Raw genomic sequence first — 27,454 nt, forward strand, 5'->3', positions numbered from 1 at the left:
CACCCAAATGTGTGAAGAGGGGCCTTGAACAGAGCTCCCGGCAGCCGAAGACCACTGGAACCTATCTACAGCCACGATCAAGGCCCCTCTCCACACGTTCAGACAAGCCTCACGCATGAAGGTACCGGCAGAGGAACCCAGGTGTGTGTAATCCCATTAACGGCCAACATCCAGAGACTTAAAAGCAAGCTCCCAGAAGAGAGCAATGCAGAGAGTCTCTTACCCACATGCTCGCTGTCTTCCCTGGGGCTCCTAAGAGGGGATAGGCTCCAGCTTCCCTCCCCACGCTAAGCAGAGCTCCCAGTGGCCAAAGACCACCAGAACCTAGCTACAGCCATGCTTGAGACCAATAAATAAGTAATGAAATGTTTCCATATTAAGCTTTAATATTAGCCTCTCTCTATCTCTTTATCTCTCTACATAATATATTTATGTGTGAATATGTGTATGTGTGGTCTGTGTGTATAGGTGTGTGTGTTTGTGTGTCTTTTTTTAAGAATTTTTTTTTATTGAATCATCTTGAGATAGTTACAAAGCTTTCATGTTTGAGTTTCATCCATACAATGATCAAATGCCCATCCATCCACCAGTGCACATTTTCAGCCATCAATGTCCTCAGTATCCCCCTCCCCCATACCAGCCCTTCCCCTGCCTCTATGGCAGATAATTTCCCCCATACTCTCTCTCTACTTTGGGGCATTATTGTTTGCTTGAATTTCCCCACCACCATTCAAGCCTGCCTGCCAGGGGCAGATGGTAGATCATTTATTATCTATTGCTCACTTTGAAAGTTGCCACGTGCTTCTGAAATTCAAAAATTGTATTTACAAGTGGTAAATTGTATTTACAATTGGTTGCTGGTTGGGGTCCAGTGGCACCCCTGTAGGGAGCTAGTCCATTTTGAGATTCATTTGGGAGTCTCTGGACCAAGGCCATAGGTGTGCTAAGCAGCAGATTGTAGCCAAGACAGCCAGGACACTAAGTGGGCGGGGGGACAGGGAGGGATAGCCTGACTCCTTGGCTGCTGTCATGAGGCCTGGGGTCTTAGTCCTAGAACCTGCATACCTGGGCCTTGCTTCTGGAAGCTTGTGGCAGTCGGGGTTTCATCTGGAGTGGGCAGAGAGAACACATGTGTTCTATGTGTATGTCTTTTGGACCACATCAGTGGTTCTTGTGGGACAGTTTGGGGTAGGGGACCTTATGAGAGTTTGGGGATCTAACCTGGGTCGACTACATCTAAGCCCAGCATCGTACCTGTTGTGCTATCTCTATAGCTCCAGCATAACCATTTAAAGTATAGACCCTGAGTCATTAAGTATTGATCTGCAACATATTGATCTGCAGCATCACTACCATCCATATGCTTAGTTCGTTTCATCCTGTTTTTGTTCCACACCTGGCTGATCTCAACTATTCCTCCTAGCTGTCTGCTCAGGGATTGTTCCTGGCAGGTCCTGGGGGACCATATGTGATGCCAGGAATCCAACCCAGATTGGCCACATGCAAGTCAAGTGCCTTATCCGCTGCACTATCTTTTCAGTTCCATGAAATCATTTCATTCTGAAAGTTTGAAATGCTGTACTTTTTGAAGAGTTACTTCCTATCCACGCCTCTTCTCAGGTCTCAGGAACCACCATTCTTTTTTCCTGTCTTTATAAATTTGATTATTTTACTTTCCCTGTGTATGTGAAATCAACACAGTGTTTGGTATTTGGTCACTGGGTTGTTTCATTTAGTGTTGAATATAACAGTGTCTTCACAGTTTGTTCATATTGTGGGTTTTATCAGGGTGGCCTTCTTTTTAAAGCTTAAGGATATCCCATTGTCTGTATATTTCATATTTTATCTATTAATTCATGGATAGAAGGTATCTTGGGTTGCTTCAACCTTTGGCTATTCTAAATAATGATGCTGTGAAGATGAGCATACAAATATATGTGCAAGTTCCTGCTTTTGTTTCCTTTGACCATGTATTGAGAAATGAAGTTGAAATGTTCCTTTCTCTTTAATCCTCTCCATTCTACATTGTATCTTCACTGATGTCAGTGATTATTTCAGGAATTTCCACATTATTCATGACAGTGGTCAATACTTGATACTAATTTTATCAGTTATATCTGATTGTATATTCTTTCGGCCTTCACTGGGGCATAATTATTTCTTGGTTTCTTTTCCTTTTATACTTTCCTATCTTTCCTCAGTCATTTTTTGTTGCCATTGTTGTTGTTATTGCTGTTGGCTTTCTCAATTTTTATCTGCTAACACTGAAGAGTCTTAGGACTTATTCTGGTCCTCTCTTACATCTTGGTAATCACATTTCCTCTCTTAATTTTGCTACTGTCCCTTTGCTGATGATTTCTAATTTTACATTTCTAACTCAGTCTACTCTCTGAACTTTCCATTTAAACTGCCTACTCAACATTTTGTTTTTTATGTAAGGGTTTCTTTCATTCATTTAAATGACCATTCACAAAATGCTATATCCATAATTCTTTTCTGTACTATAGCTGAATGTGTTAAATGTTTGTAACTCAGTTTTTACATGTAAGAGTTAATTGAACTGCCCAGAAATTGGATGAATTTGTTTTGTTCTTAATCTTTTCCACCTTGAAGATAATAAGTAGGTAATCTAAAGGCATTGGGTTTGAATGCAACCACAAAATGCACGTATTTCTTGACTGTCCCTGTTTTGAAATAAGAGCCATATGTTCTTATTTCAGAATTAGAGAAGATGACAGGTAAAGGAATGAGAGGAGGGAGAGTTATGCAAATTGCTGAGACGGGTGTCTAAAGGGCAGAATCAACAACATATTCAAAATTTACCCCTTCATTTCTTTCCAGCTGATTTTCTCCCATCACAGTTTCCACATCAAAAAGATCAGCTCAAATGTGACTTTCTCTGACTGTTCTTTATTAATAGCAACAGTGGAATTATACTTTCTTGTTTTATGCAGAGCCTGGCAAGCTTCCCGTGGCGTATTTGATATGCCAAAAACAGTAACAACAAGTCTCACAATGGAAACGTTACTGGTGCCTGCTCGAGCAAATCAATGAGCAACAGGATGACAGTGACAGTGACAGTGACAGTGACAGTGACAGTTTTATGAAATTGCTCAATTCATGTACAGAAAATATGTAACTCATAAATATTCACATATTAGTTACATAATTATGTAATTTGTTTTATAGCCTAGTAGAATATAAACTTCTTGAATGTAAGGATATAGCTTACTGCTGTGCATCTTCTGCCTAAAATTATGCCTTCTTTGTAGTAGGCATTAAAAATATTTGAAACATTTCTTTAATGTTTCTGTGTAATACGCATTAGACCTATGTCTTTCATTAAGCACTGAAGTGATCCCAATATCTCTTACAATTTAAAATATTACACATACTTAGGTAATAATTTTCTGCTGCTGATTTAATGATTATCACTATAATTTGCAGATTATGTTGGAGTTTGAGAAATTTAGCCATAATCAGTTCTGATTTAAAACTACATTACTGGCTTATTTTGTGGTAATTCTAACTGTAGCAAAAAAACTTAAAAGATAGATAAATATAATAAATAAAAAATAATTTTATTAATGTAAAACCCCAGTCTTCAGTATAATGTTATACTTTTATAATGTTATGCTCTCATATCATACTATTTTATTAATTAATTTTATCTAATGGTGGGCAATAATTTGTGGAACTTAATAAATTACTCCTATCCAGAATGCTTAAAAACATAAATGAATACCAATATCTTTAAAGCTGAACCATGAAAGCTAAAAAGAAATTACTGGTTGAATTGAATTTTGCTAGCCCACTGTTCAAAAAATGAAAAAAAGGATTTTATGGGAGAGCTATGAGTCAATATTTCTCACAAAGCCTATTCTGTTTTGAGTGCTGCTTTTTAAAAGGCAGGCAACTTGGGTAATATGGGACTTAGAGATAGGACTTGACCTGAAAACAAATGATCTGATTTTTCAGAGAGAAGGGATAAAAAGGCATTCTAGACAGAATAAATTGCATATACCTTGGCTGAAAAGTAAATGAGGATGACAATGTATATACTATGAAGCCGATTTGCCAAGAAATTATTTTAAATAGAACTGGGATTTAGGCTCTCCATACACTTTAGAGAATTTTAGTAAAATTTTAAGTAAATTTGTTCTTATTTTAAAAATGAACATAAAAATATTCTGTGATGCTTGATCAAAGCAAGACATTTTAAAAGACATTATTTTAAAAGACATTATTTAAAATTTAGAAGACATTTTAAAATTCAGACTAAGCAGGTCTAATGAACTAAATTGTTTCATTGTGAAACGCCAGGGTTACCTTGTTTGCTCAGTTTGTTTCCTCCTGTAGGACACAGTTGACTGTACTCAGGTGTTACTCCTAGTTCTGGGTTCTGGGATCACTCCTAGTGGAGCTTGAGGGAGACACGTGGGTGACAGGGATGGAGCCTGGACCAGCAGTGTGTAGGTGCAGGTCTAGCATCCTACCGACTGCAGTATCTTTTCAACCCGTGTGTGATTAGTTTCTGTCATTCTTGATGGCAAGATTTATCAGGTACTTAGAATAAATATTTCTTTATCTTATAATAGAAATTAATAGGGAAAATTGTATATGGGGGAACAGGGATTCATAGCTGGCATTTGAGACCTTAAATTTCAAATGTAACTAAAAATCTGTGTCACCTCTACCATGTGACTTAGTTACCTTATTTTTGTCTAGCCATTTGCAATGGGATACAAGCACCAGTTAGACAAAATAGATAGCATTAGTCTATATCTCTGAGTCATTAAGCATAGTGATTGAAAGCATATGAAATACTAAGCATTTTCCCTATCATCTTGAGAGCAGATAATGGTTATGTGTACTTGCTCTTCACGTAGTTTTTTTTATGTTCTTCTACATTTATATACACTTTTGACAAAAATAAACTACAAAGCTTCCAAATTTCTTCTTTTTAAAAATAAATTATTATAGTTTTGGGCTCTCTACATGCAAAACTGAAATAAATAGTAAAACATTTAATTTGGAAAATGTGAATAATTTAATTAAAATCAAGTTTATTTTAAAGTTTTAGCACAACTATTATAACCTTCATATAATTAAAAAGATGTTAGCTTTAAAAAATATGGTAGCTAAACTACTCATGACTATTTCATCACTGTAGAAACTTCTCTGGTGGGATAGAGTCCTTATCTACAGTTTACTATGTCTCTGCCAGTTACCCAAACTGCCTAAAATGATTTTTTCCAGTTGGCAGTCATTTTAGCCATATTTAAGCCAAAACATACTTGTACAAAATATATACATATAAGTATACTCTGAAATTTCAGATTTGACCTACGTAAGAGTTGACTGCTTCCTTTAAAATTTGCTAACAAATATTGCCATATATTTATAAATTTTTATGTGTATATCACTGTATCACTGTGTCACTGTCATCCTGTTGATCATCGATTTTCTCGAGCAGGTGCCAGTAACGTCTCCATTTGTTCTAGCCCTGAGATTTTAGCAGCCTCTCTTTACTCATTCTTCCCAGTGGTGCTGCATTGGAGGCTCTCTCAGGGTCAGGGGAATGAGAGCCATCATTGTTACTGTACTTGGCATATTGAATACACCACGGAGAGCTCGCCAGGCTCTGCTGTGCAGGCAGGATGCTCTGGGTACCTTGCCAGGTTCTCTGAGAGGGAGAACTAGGGTATAAGAGGTCACGCTGCCAGGAGTGGTGTTGTTTTATAGTCTCTTAGAAAAATGTAAATCAAAATAACAATGAGCAGTGAGATAGTACAGCAGTTAACAGCATGCTGGGCATGTCCCACCACCCCAAGTTTGATTCCATAGAGCATCGCCAGTTGCAGTCGTGAAGGTTCCCCGAGTATTGCACCATGTGGCTCTGGAGGCCCTCAGCATGAGGGTGGCCTGAGTCCACGGCACAGCAGTGACCGAGCAGCAGTACACCCACAGGTCCCTGCAATCAACTGGCCATGATTGGCTTAGAATTGGTGGTAGAGCCCTGGGACTTCCCTCACTTGAAAGAAACCCCTTGCCCCGACCAAAATAACAAAAAACAAAATCAACAATGAGATATCATTTCACAACAGTGAGAATGGCATTTGTCAGAAAGACTGATAACTACCAGTGCTGTGGGATGCACTGGTATTCCCACTGCTGGTGTATAATGTATCATATATGTATGTAACATAATAGACTTTAATATTTATGCATATATTATAGATTTAAATGTTTGTAATATCATTTTTCTAAGAGATTGATATTCTTGAACAAGAGGTGAACAGATAGGACTAATTCCATACAAAGTGTAATGTTTGTTTTGTCCTGCTTGAATTAAAAACATCCAAGAAAAGCATGAGTAACATACTTTTTATTAGATTCAAATTATTGGATTTTTATAAGATTTCAGTACCTACAAATAAATTAATTTAAAAATATTTAAACACTGTGTGTATTACTAATTGCAGAAAATAGATTTTGACTTTGATAGCCACCGAATCATGCAGTCATATGGGATACTGCTTTTTATTTTATTCCAGATTTTATTAAGGTCCTTAAAATTACTAGTTCTGCAATTAATGATTAATGATTTATTAGAGCTAAGTAATATGAGTCATTGGCAAGCACCATTAACTGTACAACTCAATGTACTCTTAATCATTGTGTTGTTTTGTTACCTTATGTTCACAGCAGCGGTAGAACAATTACTCTCACCCTGTAGAGTTGCTGTGAGAATGAGATAAAATACTGCATGTGAAGCCCTTAGAAGTATGTGTGTGCCCATTAAATATTGTGGTTATTGCTAACTTTATTTAATTTTGATTTGGTGTGGGATATTTAGATCACATCTGGTGGTGATTGGGGCTTACCTTTGGCTTGGTACTCATGAATCACTTTTGATATGTGCTCTGGGAACCATAAGTGATGTCTGAGACTGAGCTGAGGTGGACATGGTGCAAGGCAAGCATCTTAATGCCTGTGATATCTCTGCCCCTGTTTTTGTTATTTGAATATAGTCCTTTCAAAAATGTTCACGTTAATCATGTAAAAGTTAATACGAGAGAGAGTGAGAAGAGAGAGAGAGAGAGAGAAAGAGGGAGAGAACGAGGGAGAGGTAGAGAAAGAGGGAGAGAAGAGGGAGGGAGGGTGGGAGTGAGGAAAGAAGCTCCTGCCATAGAGACAGGCAGGAGATGGTGGTGGGGGATGATGGGAGACACTGGTGCTGGGACACGTACACTGGTAGAGGTATGGGTGTTGGAATACTATAGACTGAAAACCAATCAAGAACAGCTTCGTAAGGGTATATCATAGAGTGATTCAATAAAAAACGTTTTAAAAAGTTAATGATCTTTTAACCAAATTTTGAGTCTTTTTCACTTTTTATCTATTTATTTATTTATTTATTTATTTATTTATTTATTTATTTGTGTGTGTGTGTATGTGTGTGTGTGTGTGTTGTTTTCTAGGCCATACTGAGTTTAGCTTGGGGCTTACTGCTGGCTCTGTGCTCAGGGATCTCTCTTGATCATGTGCTGGTACCATATGCAGTACCAGACTGAACTGGAGTTGGCCACATGCAAGGCATCAACCTCTGTACTCTCTCTAACCCTGAGCATTCTCTTAATCACTTTAAATTTAACAAAACTGATTACAATATTTTAAGTAACTATGTTATTAAATGGGTACTAGAAATACCATTAATAATTAGTTTTAAAAAGACATCAAAGTCCCTTTTGTAAAATAATTTATTTTACTTTTCTACATTCTATACATTTCTACATCCTAGACATTCCATATTAGTGCTTTGCCTTTCTATGTGTATTTTACACTGGCCTCACACTGAATGATTGCAGCATATCCAGCTTTATTCTAGACCTCCGGAAGCAGAGTCCTTCACTGCAGGTTGAGAAGCCTCACTGTGTGTACAATTAAGTGTACCATTAGTCAGCACAAGTTAGAAGATCAGGTTGACCTCCTCTCCGGTGCCTCACTCTGCTCTGCTTATTCTCACTGGTAGGGAAGAGGAAGAGTGGGTGGCTAAGAGGGTACTGTGTGCCTCAGAGAAGACATGAGAGCATGCTCGGAGAATGTTCACACGGTCTGTCCTAGTCCACATGCTTCTTTGTGCTACTGGTCATTCTAAGCTAGGTCAAACAAAAGAAACTGAGGGGGCATTTAGCAGCTTGAAATCTTTCTTTCATAGTTTGAGAATGGTTCAGGGATGGTACAAAATACAATTTTACTTGCAACTAGAAATTCCATATTTTTTCTCTTCCAATCTTAGTTGGCATCATCACAGATTTAGCCTCATCACATTATTATATTGATTCAAAATGAGATACTGTTGGTTCAGAACACTGTATGCCTTTAGACATTCAGGTTCACACTTTCAAACGTCTCTTTTCGTAACAATCTCACCACTCAATTACCTATATTTCTTCCCTGGACTCCTCCACTATTTGCTCCTTTTACCACCTTCAGCAAGACGATCTCTGTAGTGAGAATCTTAGATGCCTGTTTGTTTGTTTTGTTTTGTTCCTCCATATTCCACCTAGGAGTGAATACATCCACCATTATTCTTTTATCCTAAATTAAAAAATGCAGTATAGCTCCATTGAGACTTTAGGAGAGAAAGATAAACGTTTTCATAGTAATTTTACCAGTAGTAAACATTTTGATTTAGTTTAATCTGCTTTCTTTTTGATTTAGTTTCATTTTAATATAGTTTCATCCATTTTCTTTTCCTTGAAGAATCTCCTATAAATGCTTATAAACATACTTTGAGACTCTCTAGCTAAGTACTGACATTCAAGAAGTATTATGGAGATTTTTGGAGACAAAGAGTATACACAAATTTTGAAACTATCTGGTCCTTGTAAATCTATTCCAAGAGATAAAAGAACTTGTGAAATCTAAGTAGTTTTGTCTTAGAGCTAATGCTCTTTTGTTTTTACCAACTCAAAAAGTTTTACATGAGGTTTCTTATTATTTCATCACTTAATTTGAAATTATTAAAATATACATAAGTATATAATCCATATATTTTCCACTTGAAGCACTGTTTTCTTAAGTAGGAAAATAATTAGTTTACAAATTAGTTTTAATCTTAATAGGGAAAAATGGTTGTTCCAATTTCTTAATTTTTTTATGTTGATAATAGTTAGGTATGTATCTAAGTATGTTATAAAGTAAAATTTTATATAGATATTGTTTCAAGATCATTGTATGATTTTATGATTTTAAAATGTATCTTTGAAGATATGCCTTGAATGTGGTGAAGATTATTGTTCAGACTGCTTTGCTAAAATTCACCAGAAGGGGGCACTAAAACTCCATAGAGTATCTCCTTTGCAGGTAAGATAAAAACGTTTTAATTTTAATATATTTATAAAATGCTACTTCACAAAGACATTTAAAGCTTGTCTGATTATCTGGAATTTAGGATTATTTACATTTGCATTCATTTCTAAAATTTTATTATGCACACATAATCTACATATATCAAAAACTTATTTCACTGAACACTAATCTGGACTCTCTTTTTGTTGTTTAATCTATGTTTTAATATAGTTCCTAAAAAGAAAAAAAAGGCAAACTAATATAACTTCTTGATTAGTTTTTATATTATGTAATTCCATATTGAAATTCACATTTAAAAATTAGATAATATTTTAATCTATTTTGTTTTGAAATGAGTACATGGTTTAAATATATATATTTTCATTTCTTTTTTTAAATTTTATTTTATTGAATCACCATGTGGAAAGTTACAAAGTTCTCAGGCTTATGTCTCAGTTATACAATACTCAAATACCCATCCCTTCACCCGTGCCCATATTCCACCACCAAAGACCCCAGTATACCTCCCAACCCCCCCCCCCGCTCCCCATCCCCGCCTGCTTAGTTGATAAATTTCACTTCATTTTCACTTTACCTTGATTACATTCCATATTTCAACACAAAATTCACTATTGTTGGAGTTTTCCCCCAAGAAAGACAGCCCTACTGCCAATGAAGCATTTGATAATTAGTTTTCCATTGCTGAGACTGGAGAGATATGAAGTCTCGCTGTTTAAAGTACATAGAATTTTTCCCCCTCCTTCCCGAGCCACCAAGTTCATGCCTGCATAATGAATAGTCCTCATATTATGGCTGACAACACGCTGTCTGACAAGAAAAAAGGATATTTCCCATCCTCGGCCAGCATGGGGCTATGGCTTAGTTCAGTCTAGAGACATGGCTGCAAGTAGTTTCTGGAACCAAAAGTAGTCTAGTTGGGCTCCGGATTCTGGTTGATCAGCAGCATTGTGGTCGAATCTCAGTGGAGCATGCGCTGGTATCGGCCCTAGACTGCCCAAGCGTCCTGCTGTTCCAAGTACATAACTTTTCTTTTTCCCCTCCCATTCACATGCCTCTAAGTTCGTGCCTGCTTAATAGACCTCATAATATGGTGGAGGCCACACCGCGTTTCTCCAAAATAAGGGAAAAGAACCGAGAAAGAAGCATATTTCCTCACCTTGGCCAGCGTGGGGCTTTGGCTTAGTTCACAGTCTAGAGAAATGGCTGCTACTTTGATTACCTTCAATATTTCAACAAAAAACTCAGTATTATTGTTTGGAGTTTCTCCCCACAGTCAGACCTGCTAAAAAGGAACCAATTTCACATTGCTGACAATTAAGAGATATTAGGTCGGTTTTGGATTTCTGTATAAAGTCCAGGGAAAATTCTGCCAGTAATTGCATCACTGCAAGCTTTTACTTCCCTTTTGTGGTGCTCATATGATGGAGAAGCCTGGAGAGAAAAACCCTGCCCCGCTGGCGGCGCATGGGCCAGTGGCTCTAATCACACAGTCTGGAGGCATTTTTGGGGAGTTGCTCGTGTCCAAAGTAGTTCAGTTGCCTCCGAGGTCGAGCTCATGGAGCAGCAGAAAGGAACGTATCTGCATGGCACTGTGCTTAAATATCAGGAAAGGATGGATCTGGCAATCCCGCCCCCCTGGGATCTCCCGGGCTTCCTGCGGGTACCTGCATTCTGTGATCTAAAAACCAGCAGTTGCCTCGCTGCCTTCAATAAGGAAGAGTTGAGAGAGAAAAAACCCTGCCCCGTTGGCGGTGCATGGGCCAGTGGCTCCGATCACACAGTCTGGAGGCATTTGGGGGGAGCTGCTCATGTCCAAAGTAGTTCAGTTTCCTCTGAGGTCGAGCTCGTGGAGCAGCAGAAAGACTAAATATTTTAACCTAATTTATACATAGAAATTTTGTTTTTTTCATGTCTGCTTAAAATATAATCTTTCACTTGAACTAACTGCCAATTAAATAAGTTTGTCTCTCAGGTTTTTACTCCTCATACATACCAGAATCTACTATTGTTTTCTTTTTATTATTGATGTATTAATGATTTACAGTACTTTTAATATTTTAGGCAAGTAATGAGTAACACTACTGCATCATTCCTGGCACTGCTCTTGTGCCATTTCCTTACACCCCTGCTCTAGACACCTTCTCTGACATAACTCTGTTTCCTTATTTCCCCAGTGAGTACCCCATCCGACTTACTTTATAGGCAAAATCTCACATTTTTTTATTGTTCATTCTCTATTCCCTTTTTCTTTTCTTTATGCTCCAGAAATGAGTGCGAGCATCTGGTATTTGTCATTTTCCTTCTGAATCACTTTGCTTAGCATGATTACAGTGAATTGCAATATTTTATCTTTCCCTCTAGCTGATTGGTGTTGTGTATGTATACAATTTCTTTTTCTAATTGCCTGCTGTTGAGTATTCGGTTGTTTCCAGATCGTGGCCTTTTAAAGTAATACTTCAACTAATGTGGTGTGCAAATATCTTCTCAAATTAATATTTTAGTTCTTAGGATTTATGCCTAGAAACTACTGAATTGTACGATAGTTCTAGTTTTAATTTTTTGATTAGTCTCCATACTATTTTTCATAGGTGAACTAACCAACAATCCATAAACAGTAAATGAGATAATTTTTCACCACTTCCCTCTCAGAACTGACCATGCTTAGACTTTTGGAAGTGTGCCACTCTTATTGGTATGTGATATTTTGTCCTTTGAAGTTTCATTTCCCTAATAAAAATGATGGACTGGAGCGATAGCACAGAGGGTAGGGCATTTGCCTTGAACGTGGCTGACCCAGGTTCGATTCCTCCATCCCTCTTGGAGAGCCCGGCAAGCTACCGAGACTATCCCGCCTGCATGGCAGAGCCTGGCAAGCTACCTATGGCATATTTGATATGCCAAAAACAGTAACAACTCAACTGTTAGAAGAGATGAAGTCATGAAACTTGCTTATAACTGGATAGACATGGAGAGTACCATACTAAGTGAAATGAGTGAGAAAGAGAGGGACAGACATAAAAGGACTGCACTCATTTGTGGAGTATAGAATAACACCACATGGGGCTGACACCCAAGGACAGTAGATACAAGGGCCAGGAGGATTGACCCATATCTGGAAGCCTGCTTCATGAGTGGAGGGGAGAAAGCAGATGGAATAGAGAAGAGGTCACTAAGAAAATGATGGCTGGAGGAATCAGTCAGGATGGGAGATGTGTGTCAAAAGTAGGCAATGGACCAAATATGATGACCTCTCAGTGTCTGTGTTGCAAGCCATACTTCCCAAAAGTAGAGAGACAGTAGGGGGAAAATTGTCTGCTATGGATGCAGGGAGAGGGTGGGAAAGGGGGTGTATATCTGGAATATTGGTGGTGGGGAATGTGCACTGGTGGAGGGATGGGTGTTTGATCATTGTGTGGTTGTAACCCAAACATGAAAGCTTGTAACTATCTCACGGTGATTCAATAAAATTAAAAAAAAAACAGTAACAAGTCTCACAATGGAGATGTTACTGGTGCCCGCTCGATGAAATATATGAACAATGGGATGACCATGCTATATGCTACACTAAAAATGATGATGAAATCATCCATATGTTTGTTGACCATCTGCATGTCTTTGAGAAAATGTCTCTTCCCATTTTTTAAAAATTTTTATTTATTTATTTATTTTTATTTTATCACAATGTGGAAAGTTACAGAGTTCTCAGCTTTATGTCTCAGTTATACCGTATTCAAACACCATCCCTTCACCAGTGCCCATATTCCACCACCAAAATCCCCAGTATACTCCCCGCCCCCCACCCCAACTGTATAACTGATGAATTTCACTTCATTTTCTCTTCACCTTGATTACATTCCATATTTCAACACAAAACTCACTATTGTTGTGGGAGTTATACCCCAAAACAAGATAACCCTATTAAGGAAGCATTTGATAATTAGTTTTCCATTAAAAGATTGTATGTTTTCAGGTTTTAGAAAAGGTCGTGTGGCCGCATTAGCGGCGCGCGGCTCGGATGTGTCCCAGTCCCGAATCCCGGAGCCGTGTTAGTTGCTGCTCAGTGTCGCCAGGGCTCCATCTGGAGAAGGTGTGCTGGCTGCACCTCCTCCTTCCGGCTCCCTGGTGTTGTTGGCCCCAATTTGGGTCCAGAGCATTTTCCGGGCCACGTTGCTCACCAGAATGCCTGCTGCTTCTCTGTTGATTGTGGCAAGATGGCGCCGAAGGTGGGTCGAGGGCGTGACTTCCGGCGGCCGGGACCACTTGTAGTTTTGGGCTGGTGCTGCCCCACTCCAGTGCCCCCCCGAGGCTCAGATGTGTCCCAGTCCCGAATCCCGGAGCCGTGTTAGTTGCTGCTCAGTGTCGCCAGGGCTCCATCTGGAGAAGGTGTGCTGGCTGCACCTCCTCCTTCTGGCTCCCTCTTCCCATTTTAATGGGGTGATTTTATGTCTTACATATTAACCCTTTGTCAGATATAAGCTGTGTGAATAATTTTCCACTCAGTAGATTGTCCTTAATTTAGCAGTCATTTTCTTTTTAATGTAATGTGGTCTCTTTTATTTACTTTAGTCATTGATGTCAAATCCATGAAGATACAAACATAATGCTGAACTCTGCCTATGTTTTCTTTGATGTATTTATGGATTTTCATCTAATAATATGATTATCCATTTTTAAATTTATTTTTGTGTATGGTGTAAGATATTTTTCATGGTCTTCATTTTCTTTGCATTAGTTTTCCTAGCAATATTTTTACACTACTTCATTCATTTAGTTTGTTATTTATAAATGAACTGCCCAGATATCTGAAGGTATATCTTTTGACTTCTGATTTGATTCTTTTGACAGATACTACTGTTTAGTTTCAGGGTTTTTGTTATCATTTGTTTTGTTTTTGTGATGCCTACACTGAAATATTTCATGGCCTTAAAGTGCTAAAATTTATCCGTATGGATAAATATTATATGACAACATGCCAGTAAGTTTTGGTCTTGACTTGGCTTGTTATAGATTTCATTTATTTTGCAATACTTTATTTTACTAATGTTTATTCAGTGCTTTTGGTTTGGTGTAACAAAGATAAAATAACACTAAAATCTTGTTTTTAAAACCTATAGAGAATAACTAGAGGTACATATCTTATATTTTGAGACTAGAGATTTTAATGTTTGTTACCTTGTATGCAAAAAAGGAGATTGTAAGATCTATATTTTGTAAAATTATTGTTATATTTTTTATCTTCATGTTACTTCAACATTAATATTTATCTAAGGATACTAATGACCTAATGACCCCAATTTTGATAACTAAGAACACAAAACAGACTTTATTCATATAAATAGTTACTGAAGTCAATTGTTTTTGGTTGACTACTCAGTGTTTTGAACCTCTAGGTGGAAATCATGGAAGGAAAATTAAAAAACAAGAAGCTCTATCACTAGTTAAGTCTTACTTTCTCCTGTGTATCCTTCCCCTTTTTCTCAGTTTTCTCTTCCTTCTTAACTTTTTTCTCTCTCAATTTTTGTGTCTGACTTTTTCCATCTCCTCCTTTTTCTGTCACACACAGAGTCAATCAATAGTTTCAAAAGAGTCAGGCTTTACTGTAATAAAGTTGTTATTCAAAAGGTGATATGCCATTTTACTAAAAACAAGATAATAAAGTGCTTTCTAAATATTAAGCCTTCCTGATTTCATATTATTTTTAAATGGATGAATTTTATATCTTAAATAATTATTTTGTTTTGTAGATCATAGCATTGTAGCACTGTCCTCCAGTTGTTCATTGATTTGCTCGAGTGAGCACCAGTAACATCTCCATTGTGAGACTTGTTGTTACTGTTTTTGGCATATCAAATGTGCCACGGGTAGCTTGCTAGGTTCTGCCGTGCAGGCGGGATACTTTCGGTAGCTTGCCAGACTCTCCGGGAGGGATAGAGGAATTGAACCCGAGTTGGCCGCATGCAAAGCAAACACCCTACCTGCTGTGCTATCGCCCAGATCACATTCTTTTAAATTTCTCAATATGTTGGACTAGAGTGAATAGTACAGTGGATATGGCACTTGCCTTGCATGCTGCTGATCCAGGTTTGATCTGCAGGCACCCAATGGTACTTGGAATCTCACCAGGAGTGATCTCTGAGCACAGAACCAGGAGTATGCCCTAAGCACAGTAGAGTGTGGCTTCAAAACACTTCCTCATTGGCACTCCCCCCAAAAAAATTGAAGTATGGACTTGATAATGAAGTGAAAGAACTTTATAGTTATATGCCTTATGTCAAACACTGTTGCTATTTATTACCAACTTCACATTTTTAAGTTATATTGCAGGAGAGGAAAGGTTGGTAAGCCATAAATAGTAGCATGGTATTTAAATTCCTAGTGAGTCTGATTTGCAAAAACACATGCATCTCTAAAAGTTAAAAATAAATGAAATTTACATACAAAGAGCATAGCAAAAATGAGAACTTGAAATGTTTCTTGAAATATGTGGGTTCTTCTATGGTCAGGCTTCCAATGGAAAACCTTGCGCCTGGAACAATACGGGCTTCTCCCTTGAGGGGTCCTTGAGGACCCCAACCCCTAGATTAGGGAGTCACTTCATTTGACGTCTACTCTACTTTTCCAAGCCCAGGTGTGTGCTTCTGGGTACTGGAACTCTGCTTCCACACTTCCTCTCACCACATTCAGGAGCTAGACTGGAAATCTTGTGCCCAGAATCCTGTGGGCTTCTCCTTTGTGGACTCCAGCCCCTAGATCAGATCAGGACGCTGACCCATCTGACATCAGCTCAAGATCTCAAGCCCCAAACTACATGGATGCTAGTGCATCAGTGAGAGATTATTACTTAACATACTGAAAATGAACATATTTAAGCCAGTGGATGCTAAAATTATACTTCACTGACCTTACACAGTCATATATCTCAGTCAACTAAATGGAGTGACTAGTTCAAACTATTCAATCCTCCTCATCATACTCTAATAGCATTACATAGTAAAGAGAAAAATTTGAGTGTCAGTAGTCCTCTGGTCTAAACAACTGAATATATGAGTTCTTAAGTAATTGGGAATCTAAAGACAAACCCACATAAAACTCAGTAAATTAGAAGGGAAACTAAGGACCCCAATTGCTGTGTCAGACAGAGAAATCCAGAAAATATTCAAGCCCATTATAACTCTACAGCCTGGTTGATAAGGACCTGAAATCAATACTCACTACATTGACAATTGAAATCAAGCAATCATGTGCCAGTGAAATTAATCACTAGATGAGAAACATGACCAACTCATAGACGATTCAGAGGATGACAGATTCCATACAAAATGAGCTGAAGGAAAGAACACAATAGCAAGCCATAGTAGCAGAATTGCACAGGTAGTGAACCATATAGATAAATTGAAGACAAAATACAAGCCAGCATTGTTAACTGACTAAAACGAAGAGAAGTTCTAGAATAAAACAAAATTTAAAGTACTTAATGGATAACAGCACAAGGAACAATCTCTGAATGTTGGGACTACCAGAAGGAGAGGAAATGGGAAAAGGGAAGAACAAGCAGTAGGAGAGATCACAACTGAGAACTCCACCTCTCTGGAAGAAGACGAATGCACAGATTCAGGAGGTCCAAAGACTACCAAGAAAAAGAAGCCCAAGCAGAACTGCACCATGACATATAATAATCAAATGAAAAAATTTAAAGAGAAATAATTATTTAAGCTTTAGAGAGAAGAGAAACCTTTAATATAATGGAAACAAAACACCAATCATAACAGATCTCTCATATGAAATGGCACAGGAGAGAAAAGAGTGGAATGAAACATTCAAATTATTGACTCTAAAAAATTTCTTTTTAAAAAATATTTATTTTTTATTAATTCACAATGAGGTATAGTAACAGAAATTTCATGTTTGAATTTTGATCATACGGTCATCAAACACCCACCCCTTCACCAGTGCACATTTTCCACCACCAAAATCCCCAGTAGCCCCCACTCCCCTATTCCACACCTCCCCCTGCATATGTGGCAGACAATTTGCAAAATATTCTTTCTCTACTTTAGTTACCTTTGATATTTCAAGACTAGTCCTACCACTCCTCACACCTACTGAAAATGCAATGCTAGACAATGTGTTTTGTATTGCTCATTATGGATATAATATAATGTCACATGGCCATAAGAGTGGCCGTGTGCTCTAAGAATTCTAAGATTTTAATAATTCGGGTCTGAAGAAATCACTGAAGCAAGTTGCTCCAGTCCAAGATTTGTTTGTGTGTTTCTGGATCATGGCCATGTGGTACTTAAGTAGACAGTGAGCAAATGTGGCATCATTTAGGTTTCCCATTGGGGCGGGGGACAGGAGGGCCCACTTCTCCCCCATCTTGTAAGACTTGGGATTTGCCATCACTGCGACTTGTACCTGGTGCTTCTCGCTGGCTCTAGAAAATGGTGACAGCTCTTAAGGGCCAAAAATAGTAGAAATAAGTACCAGGAGGTTTGCTTCATGGCTTGGAAGCTGCCTCACATGCTGGAGGAAAAGGCAGCTCAGATAGAGAAGGGAACACCAGGTAAAGTGTGGTTCCAGGACCTGCTGGGGATGGGAGATACGTGCTGAAAGTAAACTAAAGATCAAACACGACGGCCAGTCAATACCTCTATTGCAAACCACAACATCCAAAAGGAGAGAGACAACAAAAGGGAATGACCTGCAACAGAGGTTGGGTGGGGTGGGAGGATGGGATGGGGGGCTGGGAGGGATACTGGGTGGTAGAGAATGGGCACTGGTGGAGGGATGGGCATTGTATGACTGAAACACAAGCATGAAAAGTTGTAAGTCTATAACCATACCTCACGGTGATTCACTAAAACAATAAAATGGGGTGCGCGGCAGACTGCAAAAAATTTCAATGCTACCCTGTGAAGCTCTCATTTAGACAGGACGGATGGATAAACATTCTCAGACAACATAAGGAGCTGACAGCATTTGCTATGACTAAACCAATACTGACTGAAACACTGAGAGACCATGTACATAAACAGCCAGTGGTAGAAGCAAGATTCCCACACAGTAAAGTGGCAGCTTAGACCCTTACACCAATAATTTCTCAATGCAATGCGATGAACTCTCAGATCAAAACATACAGAGTGGAAAAATGGATCACGAAACAAAATCCATCTATTTTCTATTTACAGAAGACATCTAAAATCACAGTATAGACACAAACTCAGAGTGAAAGTTGGAAAACAATCATACAAGCTAACAGTAAACAGGAAAAAGCAGGGTTAGCCATATCTTTATCAAATCATACAACATTCAATCTAAAGAAGGCAATTATAGATAGGAATGTACCCTACTTGTTAGTTAAGGGAACAATAGATGAAAAGGTATTAACTAGAATTAATATATACGCACTAAATATAGGATCAGCAAATTTTATAAGGCTCACAAACCTAAAGAAACTTATGGAATGAAATAATAGTAGTGGGGGACTGCAACGCTCTAGTATCCCTACTTGATTGATCAACTAGACAGAATACCACTAAAGGCCTAAGAACACTAATTGAAGAACTAGAATAGAACTAGAATAGTTGGGACTAGTGGATATATATAGGGCGTTATATCATCAAAAAACCAAATACACATTTTTCTCCAGTGCACCTAGAGCATTCTCCAGGATAAATCAAGTATTAGGTCATTAGACAAATGATATATATATTCATAAACATAATAATTATACCAAGTGTCCTACTAACCTACAATCCCAAAGTGATAGGAATTAATCGTAAAAAAGAAGTAGGAAAACTCTAACACTTGGAGACTGAACAATATACTACTAGTAGCTGAATCAAAGAGGAAATCAAAGAAGAGATAAAATACTTGAGACTAATGATAATTTTTTAAAAGTTATCAAAACCTATGCAACAAGTCATACCTAGAGGTAAACTCATAACACTACATGGCTACATTAGGAAAGAAGAAAAAGATATAATCGACAATCGAAGAGAACATCTTGAGCATCTGAAAAACCAACAACAAATGAATCCAAAGACAAGCAGAAGGAAAGAAATAAAAACCAGAGCAGAAATCAAGGGTATAGAAACTAAGAAATCAATGTGAAAAAGCAATGGAAACAAAAGTTCATTTAATTTTTTAGAATATTAAAAGATATTTTTATTAGTAAATCACCATGAGATAGTTACAGACATAAACTTTCATGCTTGCATTTCAGTCATACAATGATAGAGTACCCATCCCTCCACCAGTGCCCATTTTCCACCAACAATGGTCCCAGCATCCCTCCCACTACCCCCACCCCACCCCTTCTACCCCATCCTCACCTCTGTAGTAGGGCATTCCCTTTTGCTCTCTCTCTCCTTTTGGGTGTTGTGGTTTGCTATAGAGGTATTAAGTCTGCATCATGGTCAGTCTATAGTCTGTTTTCAGCCCATATCTCCCATTCCTAGCGGGTCCACCTAGTACCCTTTGCTTGGTGGTCCTTTCTCTATCTGAGCTGCTACAAAAGGTCATTTAAAAAAATAGATAAGGTAGGCAAACATTTGAGTAAGCTCATGAGGAAAAAGAGAGAAAAAGTACTCAAAGAGGATTAGAAATGAAATTTCAAGAGAACAGAAATGCAAGACATCAGGAGAGATTACTATGAACAATTCTAACCAGTTAAGTTGGAGAGCCTGGAAGAAATGGACAAATTCTTAGAAACATGTCATATCTCCAAACAGAACAAAGAGAAAATAGAAAGCTTTAAGCAGCGCATCATAAGCAGGCATCTCTCCGAAAGCAAAAGTTTTATTCTAGATTGGTTTACTGGTAACTTTTATTCTCTTTTAGAGTAGACTTACTGCTGTTGATACTTAAGTTATTCCAAAATACTAAAGAAACAGAAATCCTTCAAAACACCTTCTACAGGGGCTGGAGCGATAGCACAGTGGATAGGGCATTTGCCTTGCATGCTGCTGATCCAGGTTTGATTCCCAGCATCCCATATGTTTCCCCCGAGCACTGCCAGGAGTGATTCCTGAGTGCATGAACCAGGAGTAGCCCCTGTACATTGCTGGGTGTGACTCAAAAAGAAAAAAAAATAACCTTCTTCAAAGCTAACATTACACTGAAACCCAAAACAGACAGAGACATTACTAAAAAGGAAAACTTCAGACCAATCTTCTTGATGAAAACTGATGCAAAAATTTTCAACAAAATCTTAGCAAACTGAATCCAACAGCAGCTTAAAATAAAAATCATACACAACAATCAAGTGGGGCTTATTTTAGGAATGCATAGATGGTTCAATGTATGCAAATCAATTAATGTAATACATTACATCAGTAAAAGGAAAAATAAAGATCATATGATCATATCAATCGATGTAGAAAAATATTTTGACTGGATCCAACATACATTTATGATAAAAACCTGCAACAAAATAAGAGTGGAAGGAACTGTCCTCAAGATATCAAAAGCTGTTTATAACAAGCACACAACCACTTTGTTATTAACGATGAAAAACTGAAAGCACTCACGGTGAGATCAGGTACATGCCAAGTCCATTCTCTCCTCTCTTGTTTAACATTGTATTTAGAAGTACTAGCAGCAGCAGCAGCCAAGGAAAGGAAATAAAAGGAGAAATACTGGTGGAAATACTGGTGGAGGGAAGTTAACATTAGTGGTGGGATTTGTGATGGAACATTGTCGAGAACTCACTATGAATAACTTTGTAATTCCCAGTGCTTTAATAAAATAAAAGTTTGAAAATAAATTTGTGGGTTCTTTTATGCATAATTTTAAAAATAATTAATGAAAAACTATAAGTGTCATCCACACCCATATTGCCTTCTCCTCTACTGAAGATAAGACCTGTGAAGTTTTATGTCTGCTAGAGTAGTCCAGTCATGAGACTTGACACTTAGAAAAGACCATACAAAGACAGTTTGTATTGGGTACTAAACGTGTATTGTTACTGGTCTTTTTATGTACTGTTTCAAAAATTGTTGAGTGCTATGTGTTAAAATGCGTTTTTATGCATGGTGTTAGATAGAAGTCAGAGTTCATTTTTTTGCGTTGTCCAGTTTTCCCAGTACCATTTTTTGAAAAGACTTCCTTTGCTCTACTTCACATTTCTTGCTCCTTTGACAAAGAATAAGTGATCATACATTTGAGAGTCTATGTAAGTATATTCAACTCTATTTTATTGATCTGTGGGTCTATTTTTATTCCATTAGAATGCTGTTTTAATTTCTACTTCTTTGGAGTACAGTTTGAAGTTGGGAAAGGTAATAACCTCCCAGCTTCTTTTTCCCATGAGTTTATTCCATATGAATTTCAGAAGAGTTTTGTCTATTTCTTTTAAAAATGTCATGGGCATCCATCTAGACACAGATTGAATCTATATGATTCTTTGGAGAGTATTGCCAGTTTATCAATGTTAATCTTTTTGATCCATGAGCAGGAGATGCATTTCCATTACCTCATGTCTTCTTTGTTTTTTGAAGTAGTGTTTTGTAGTTTTCTTTGTACAGTTCTTTCACATCTTTTAGTTAAGCTGATTCCGAGGTACTTGATTTTCTGAGGCACAATTCTGAACAGGATTGCTTTTTTAAATAGCTCTTTCTTCTCTTTCATTATTTGTATATAGGAAAGCCATTGACTTTTGGGTATTGGTTTTGTAACCTACTACTTTACTATACAAACCGATTGCTTCTAGGAGCCTCCTTTCTGTAAAGTCTTGAGGATTTTCTATGTATAGTATCAAGTCATCTGCAAATAGAGATAGCTTGACTTCTTCCTTTCCTATCTGGATGCCCTTGATATATTTTTTTGCCTAACTACTATAGCAAATACTTTCAATACTATATTGAATAACAGTGACAAGAATGGGCATCCTTGTCTTGTCCCCGATCATAGAGGATTTTCAGTTTTTCTCCAATAATAATATACTTGCTGTGGGCTTGTGGTAGATGGCTTTGACTATAATGACGATATTTCCTTCAATTCCTATTTTTCAAGTTTTTTTTTAAATCATAAATGGGTGCTGGATCTTGTCAAATGTTTTCTCTGATTAATATAGTCTATTGATATAATCATGTGGTTTTTATCTTATCTTTTATTGATATAGTGTATTGTCACTTGTCACTTGTCATCCCATTGATCTTTGATTTGCTTGAGCGGGCGTCAGTAACGCCTCCAATGGCGCCTGCTCGCTCCAGGAACACGAAGAGCCTCTAAGGTCATCAGGGTCTTGATGAAGAAATCTGACCATCTCATTGGTGGGAGGCCACATGGTCTTTTGATATCCCATGGAATCCAGTGGGTAAGAGCTCTAGTCCAGCTGTCGTTCTGAATCACATTACGTGTCCAGCCCATCTGATTTTTGATGCCTTGGCAAACGAGACAGCATCTCTGATTCTTGATCATCGACAGAGGTCAGAACTCTGGATTCCTTCTCTCACTTAAGTGAAATGTGATACTCGAAGCATAGCTCTTTCGATTCCTCTTTGGGATACCCTAATAATGTTCTCATCCTGTTTTCGTAGGGCCCAGGTCTCTGAGGTGTATATTAGTGCATTATGTTGATTTACTTGCAAGAGTTAAAGCATCCTTAAATCCCTGGGATGAATCGTACTTTGTCGTAGTTTATGATTTTTTTGATGAGACATTTGATTCTACTTGCTAATATTTTGTTGAGGATCTTTTCATCTGTGCTCATCAGGGATATAGGCATGTACTTTTCCCTCTCTCTTTTTTTTGTGCTGTCTGTCTGCTTTTGATATCAGAGTAATATTTGCGTCATAGAAACTGTTTTGAAGTGTCTCTGTTTCTTCAATTTCGTGGAAAAGATTCAACAGGATTGGCAGTAAATACTCTTTAAAGGTTTAAAAGAATTCACTGGTGAATCCATCTGGGCCAGGACTTTTGCTTTTGGAGAGACTTTTGATTACTATTTCAATTTCCTCAACAGTGATAGGTCTATTTAGGTATTCCAAATCTTCTTTGAACTTGGGAGCTTATAGGAGTCTAGCAATTTATCCATTTGTTAAAGGTTCTCTTGTTTTGTGGCATATAGAGTCTCAAAGTAATCTTTTATGATTCTTGAATTTATGTGATATCCCCTCTTTCATTTCTGATTCTACTTATTAGGGTTTCAATATCTTTGTGAGTTTTGCTAGTGGTTTGTTGATACTGTTTATTTTTTCAGAAAATCAGCTGATCTTTAGGATTCATTGATCTTTAGGATTGTTTTTTTAGCTTCCAGCTTATTAATTTCCACTCTAAGTTTTATTATTTCTTTCCTCCCACCTAGTTTGGGCGTCATTTTCCAAGACCTTAGTTGTGAGATTAAGTTACTTATATGGGCTCTATATTGCTTTCTAATGAATGCTTGTAGAGCTATAAACTTTTCTTTTAACAGTGTTTTTGCCCTGTCCTATGAGTTCTGGTAACTCGTGTCTTCATTCTCATTTGTTTCCAGGAATCCGTTAATTTCCTCTTTGATTTCCTCTCTAAGCCACTGATTGTTCAGTATTGAACTGTTTGATTTCCAGGTGTTTGATTTGATTTTCCCTTTCCATGTGTGATTAAATTCTATTTTCTGTGTGTCATGGTCTGAAAAGATAGTTGATACAATTTCTATCCTTTTTATTTTATGGCGGTATGTTTTGTGGCCCAATATATGGTCTATCTTTGAGAATGTCCTGTGTGTGCTGGAGAAGAATGTGTATTCAGCTTTAGGGGATGAAATATTATATTTATATATATACTTATATATCTACTAACCCTCCTTTTCCATATCTTCCATCAAATAAAGTATGTCCTTGCTGAGCTTTAGTCTGGTTGATCTATCAGAGGTGATAAAGCGACATTGAAATCTCCATCTATTATTGTGTTGCTATCAATATCTTTCTTCAAGTCTATGAACAGTTTAAGAAATCACAGACTCAAAGTCAAAGGATGGAAAACAGTTCTACCAGCCAACAACTCCCTCAATAAATCTGGATGTTCATATTAGTATTAGACCACATAGACTTCAGACTGAAGAAGATTATAAGAGACAGTGAATATCATTTCCTTTTTTTTTTTTTTTGCTTTTTGGGTCACACCTGGCGATGCACAGGGGTTATTCCTGGCTCTGCACTCAGGAATTACCCCTGGCCATGCTCAGGGGACCATATGGGATGCTGGGATTTGAACCTGGGTCGGGCGCGTGCAAAGCAAACGCCCTACCCGCTGTGCTATCTCTCCAGCCCCGTCATTTCTTAACGACCAAATGGTCAGTGCATCAGGAAGAACTCACACTCCTAGATTTATATAACACATCATAAAGAAAGAGCAAAATGCTCAAACAATTATTTTGACCCTGTACTGCCTCTGCTCCTAATGGGCCTTTCTTTTAATTTAATTGTGATTTATACTAGGTATTGATTCCTCCAACAGTGCTTTTGTCTTACCAGCCCTTTAGTATTTTTGAAGTGCTCACTTCTAGGGCTGCTCAGGGATTACTCCTGGCTGAGTTCTGGGATCACTCTTGCCGGGGCTTAGGGTATCATATAGGGTGATTGGGATTGAACCCCTGTCCTCTGTGTGCAAGGCAAGTTCCCTACTTGCTGTGCTATTTCTGCAATACTAAATAGTTAATTACATACAAAATATCAATATACTTTATAAGAGATATTATAAAGAATGAGTATTATACTTCTATATTTAGAAATATTTTAACACTAATGGTTGAAATTAGTCCTCTTTTACCCAAGTGGATAAGACTCACATTAATGAAAAATAAACTTTTAACACATCAGACATTTTTATTTCCTTTAAACAACATATGATTAATAGAAGCAGCAGGATTAATCAAAAGACAAGGGAAAACAACAAAAGGCATTCTATTTTGAAGTATGACATACACAAAGGGATGTTGGATTAAGTAAATCATTAATGGATTCTGATATTTATATTTTCTAAATTGGAATGGAGATTTTCTTTATTTTCCTTTATTTTCTTTTTTAAATTTTATTTTATTGAATCACCATGTGGAAAGTTACAAAGCTTTCAGGTTTAAGTCTCAGTTATACAGTGCTCAAACACCCATCCCTTCACCAGTGCACATATTCCACCACCAAGAATCATGGTATACCTTCCCCCTCCCCCCACCTCCCAGACCCTCACCCCACATGTGTAACTGGTAAATTTCACTTTACTTTGATTACATTCAATATTTCAACAAAAAATTCACTATTATTGATTTGGAGTTTCTCCCCCCTAAAGTCGACCTGCTGAAAAGAAAGCATTTGATAATTTGTTTTCCATTGCTGAGAATGAAGAGATATGAGGTCAAGCAGCCGCACTAGCGGCCACACAGTTTTGGATTTCTGTATTTTAGTATTTTAGTAACTAAGTCCAGAGAAATATCTGCCAGAAATTGCAACATTGTAAGCTTGTACCTCTCAGCTACTTTATATTCCACATATGAGTGCAATCTTTCTATGTCTGTCTCTTTCTTTCTGACTGAAATAGAGATTTTCTTAATTGGAAAGGAAAGATTTTGGGATCAAGGAAGATTAGTAGTGAGAGAAGAGATAAGTGAGATAAAATTTTCATGTTTTCTGGTGTGATGAAATTTAATACAACCTCTTTATTATTTGCAATCATCAAGAGAGGTATGCCTAAAAAATATGTTTTTGTCTGTGGAAATATATATGTGCATATATTTGAAGAAAAAAAATTTACAGTAGAATCTTAGAATTTATACTTATGTTTTATGCTGATTTTATGCTACTTTTCTTTTAAATTGGCAATGACTATCTTAAGCTTTTCAACTCACATTCTATTAATATTCAGAATATATTTTATTAATATTCAGAATATTTAGAGTATTTTTAGATCACAAGTAGCTATTTTAGGATTATCATGGTTATTTGAACAGTTTTAATTTGTTTCAAATGCTATGCACAGATATATATTTTAAAATAAACAGGTATATAAATATGAAATATATATGTATATATTTTATATATATTTATATACACAATATAATAAATTATATAATATATATGGTGTATTCATATGCCAGAACCAGTAACAATGATGGGTCTCATTCCCCAGACCCTGAAAGAGCCTCCAATGAGGCACTGTTGGGAAGGACGAGTAAAGAGAGGCTTCTAAAATTTCAGGGTTAAGATGAATGGAGACGTTACTGAGACTGCTCAAGTTAATCGATGATCAATGGGATGATGATGATGATAATGATGATGATATATAATTATATTATATTATATCATGTTAATATATAATATAGAATCATATAATATATTATAAAACATATTATATTATATACTTATATGATATATAATAAACACTGTAATATGTTATATAACATATAAAATATATAATATAATACAATATTAGTATATTATAATACCATAAATATTATATTATTTATTTATATAAAATAAAAATATAGAGAGAGTAAAACTCCCAGAACGATCACCAACTGGGAGCTCTTTGGGATTATTGCAGCAATATAGGAAAATGCTATCATTGACACCATCGACCAGGAATATAATTGATACCTCCATGATTGTATGAGGAATGCTGAGAGTGCTGAGAGTGGGAAAGCCACAAAAATTCGCCTGTCTTCAGAAACTCTCCAGCTCATTTGCCAATGTGGTCTGGCGTGAACCTAAGGCAATCACAAGCTAATGTCCGGGCTCGCAAAACTGTGCAGAGAAGCAATAAAGGAAGACTTCAAAGAGAGAAGAACAACAGTGTTGGCTGATGCGGCAGAAGCCAGGAAAAGTATTCACAACATCTGCCTGTCCTTCCCCAACTATAAGACCAAGATGAGTACTCTCCAATGTCCTGATGGATCTATCACATCTTCCAGAAGGGCAATGGAAAAGGTTATCCACGACTTCTACTCGGATCTCCTCAATAGCCACATCCACCTGCCCACATACCAAATTCCGAAGGATGAATATGTCATTCCCAATGTCCTCCCTTCTGAAATCTGACATGCCATTTCGCTGGTAAAGACATGTACAGCACCCAGTCCAGACAAGGTCAGACCCCAACACCT

General features: G+C 37.3%; 1 protein-coding gene across 1 annotated transcript in view; it reads left to right on the forward strand.

Annotated features, from left to right (window-relative positions):
- ZBBX (zinc finger B-box domain containing) overlaps positions 1-27,454 on the forward strand; it is a 146,407-nt gene that overhangs the window by 19,594 nt on the left and 99,359 nt on the right. The window contains 1 exon segment of the mRNA XM_055124803.1: positions 9,277-9,372. Within this exon segment, the coding sequence (XP_054980778.1) occupies positions 9,277-9,372 (96 nt within the window).

Source organism: Sorex araneus, chromosome 2 (assembly GCF_027595985.1).
Source record: "Sorex araneus isolate mSorAra2 chromosome 2, mSorAra2.pri, whole genome shotgun sequence".
In the NCBI taxonomy this organism is placed as follows: Eukaryota; Metazoa; Chordata; class Mammalia; order Eulipotyphla; family Soricidae; genus Sorex; species Sorex araneus.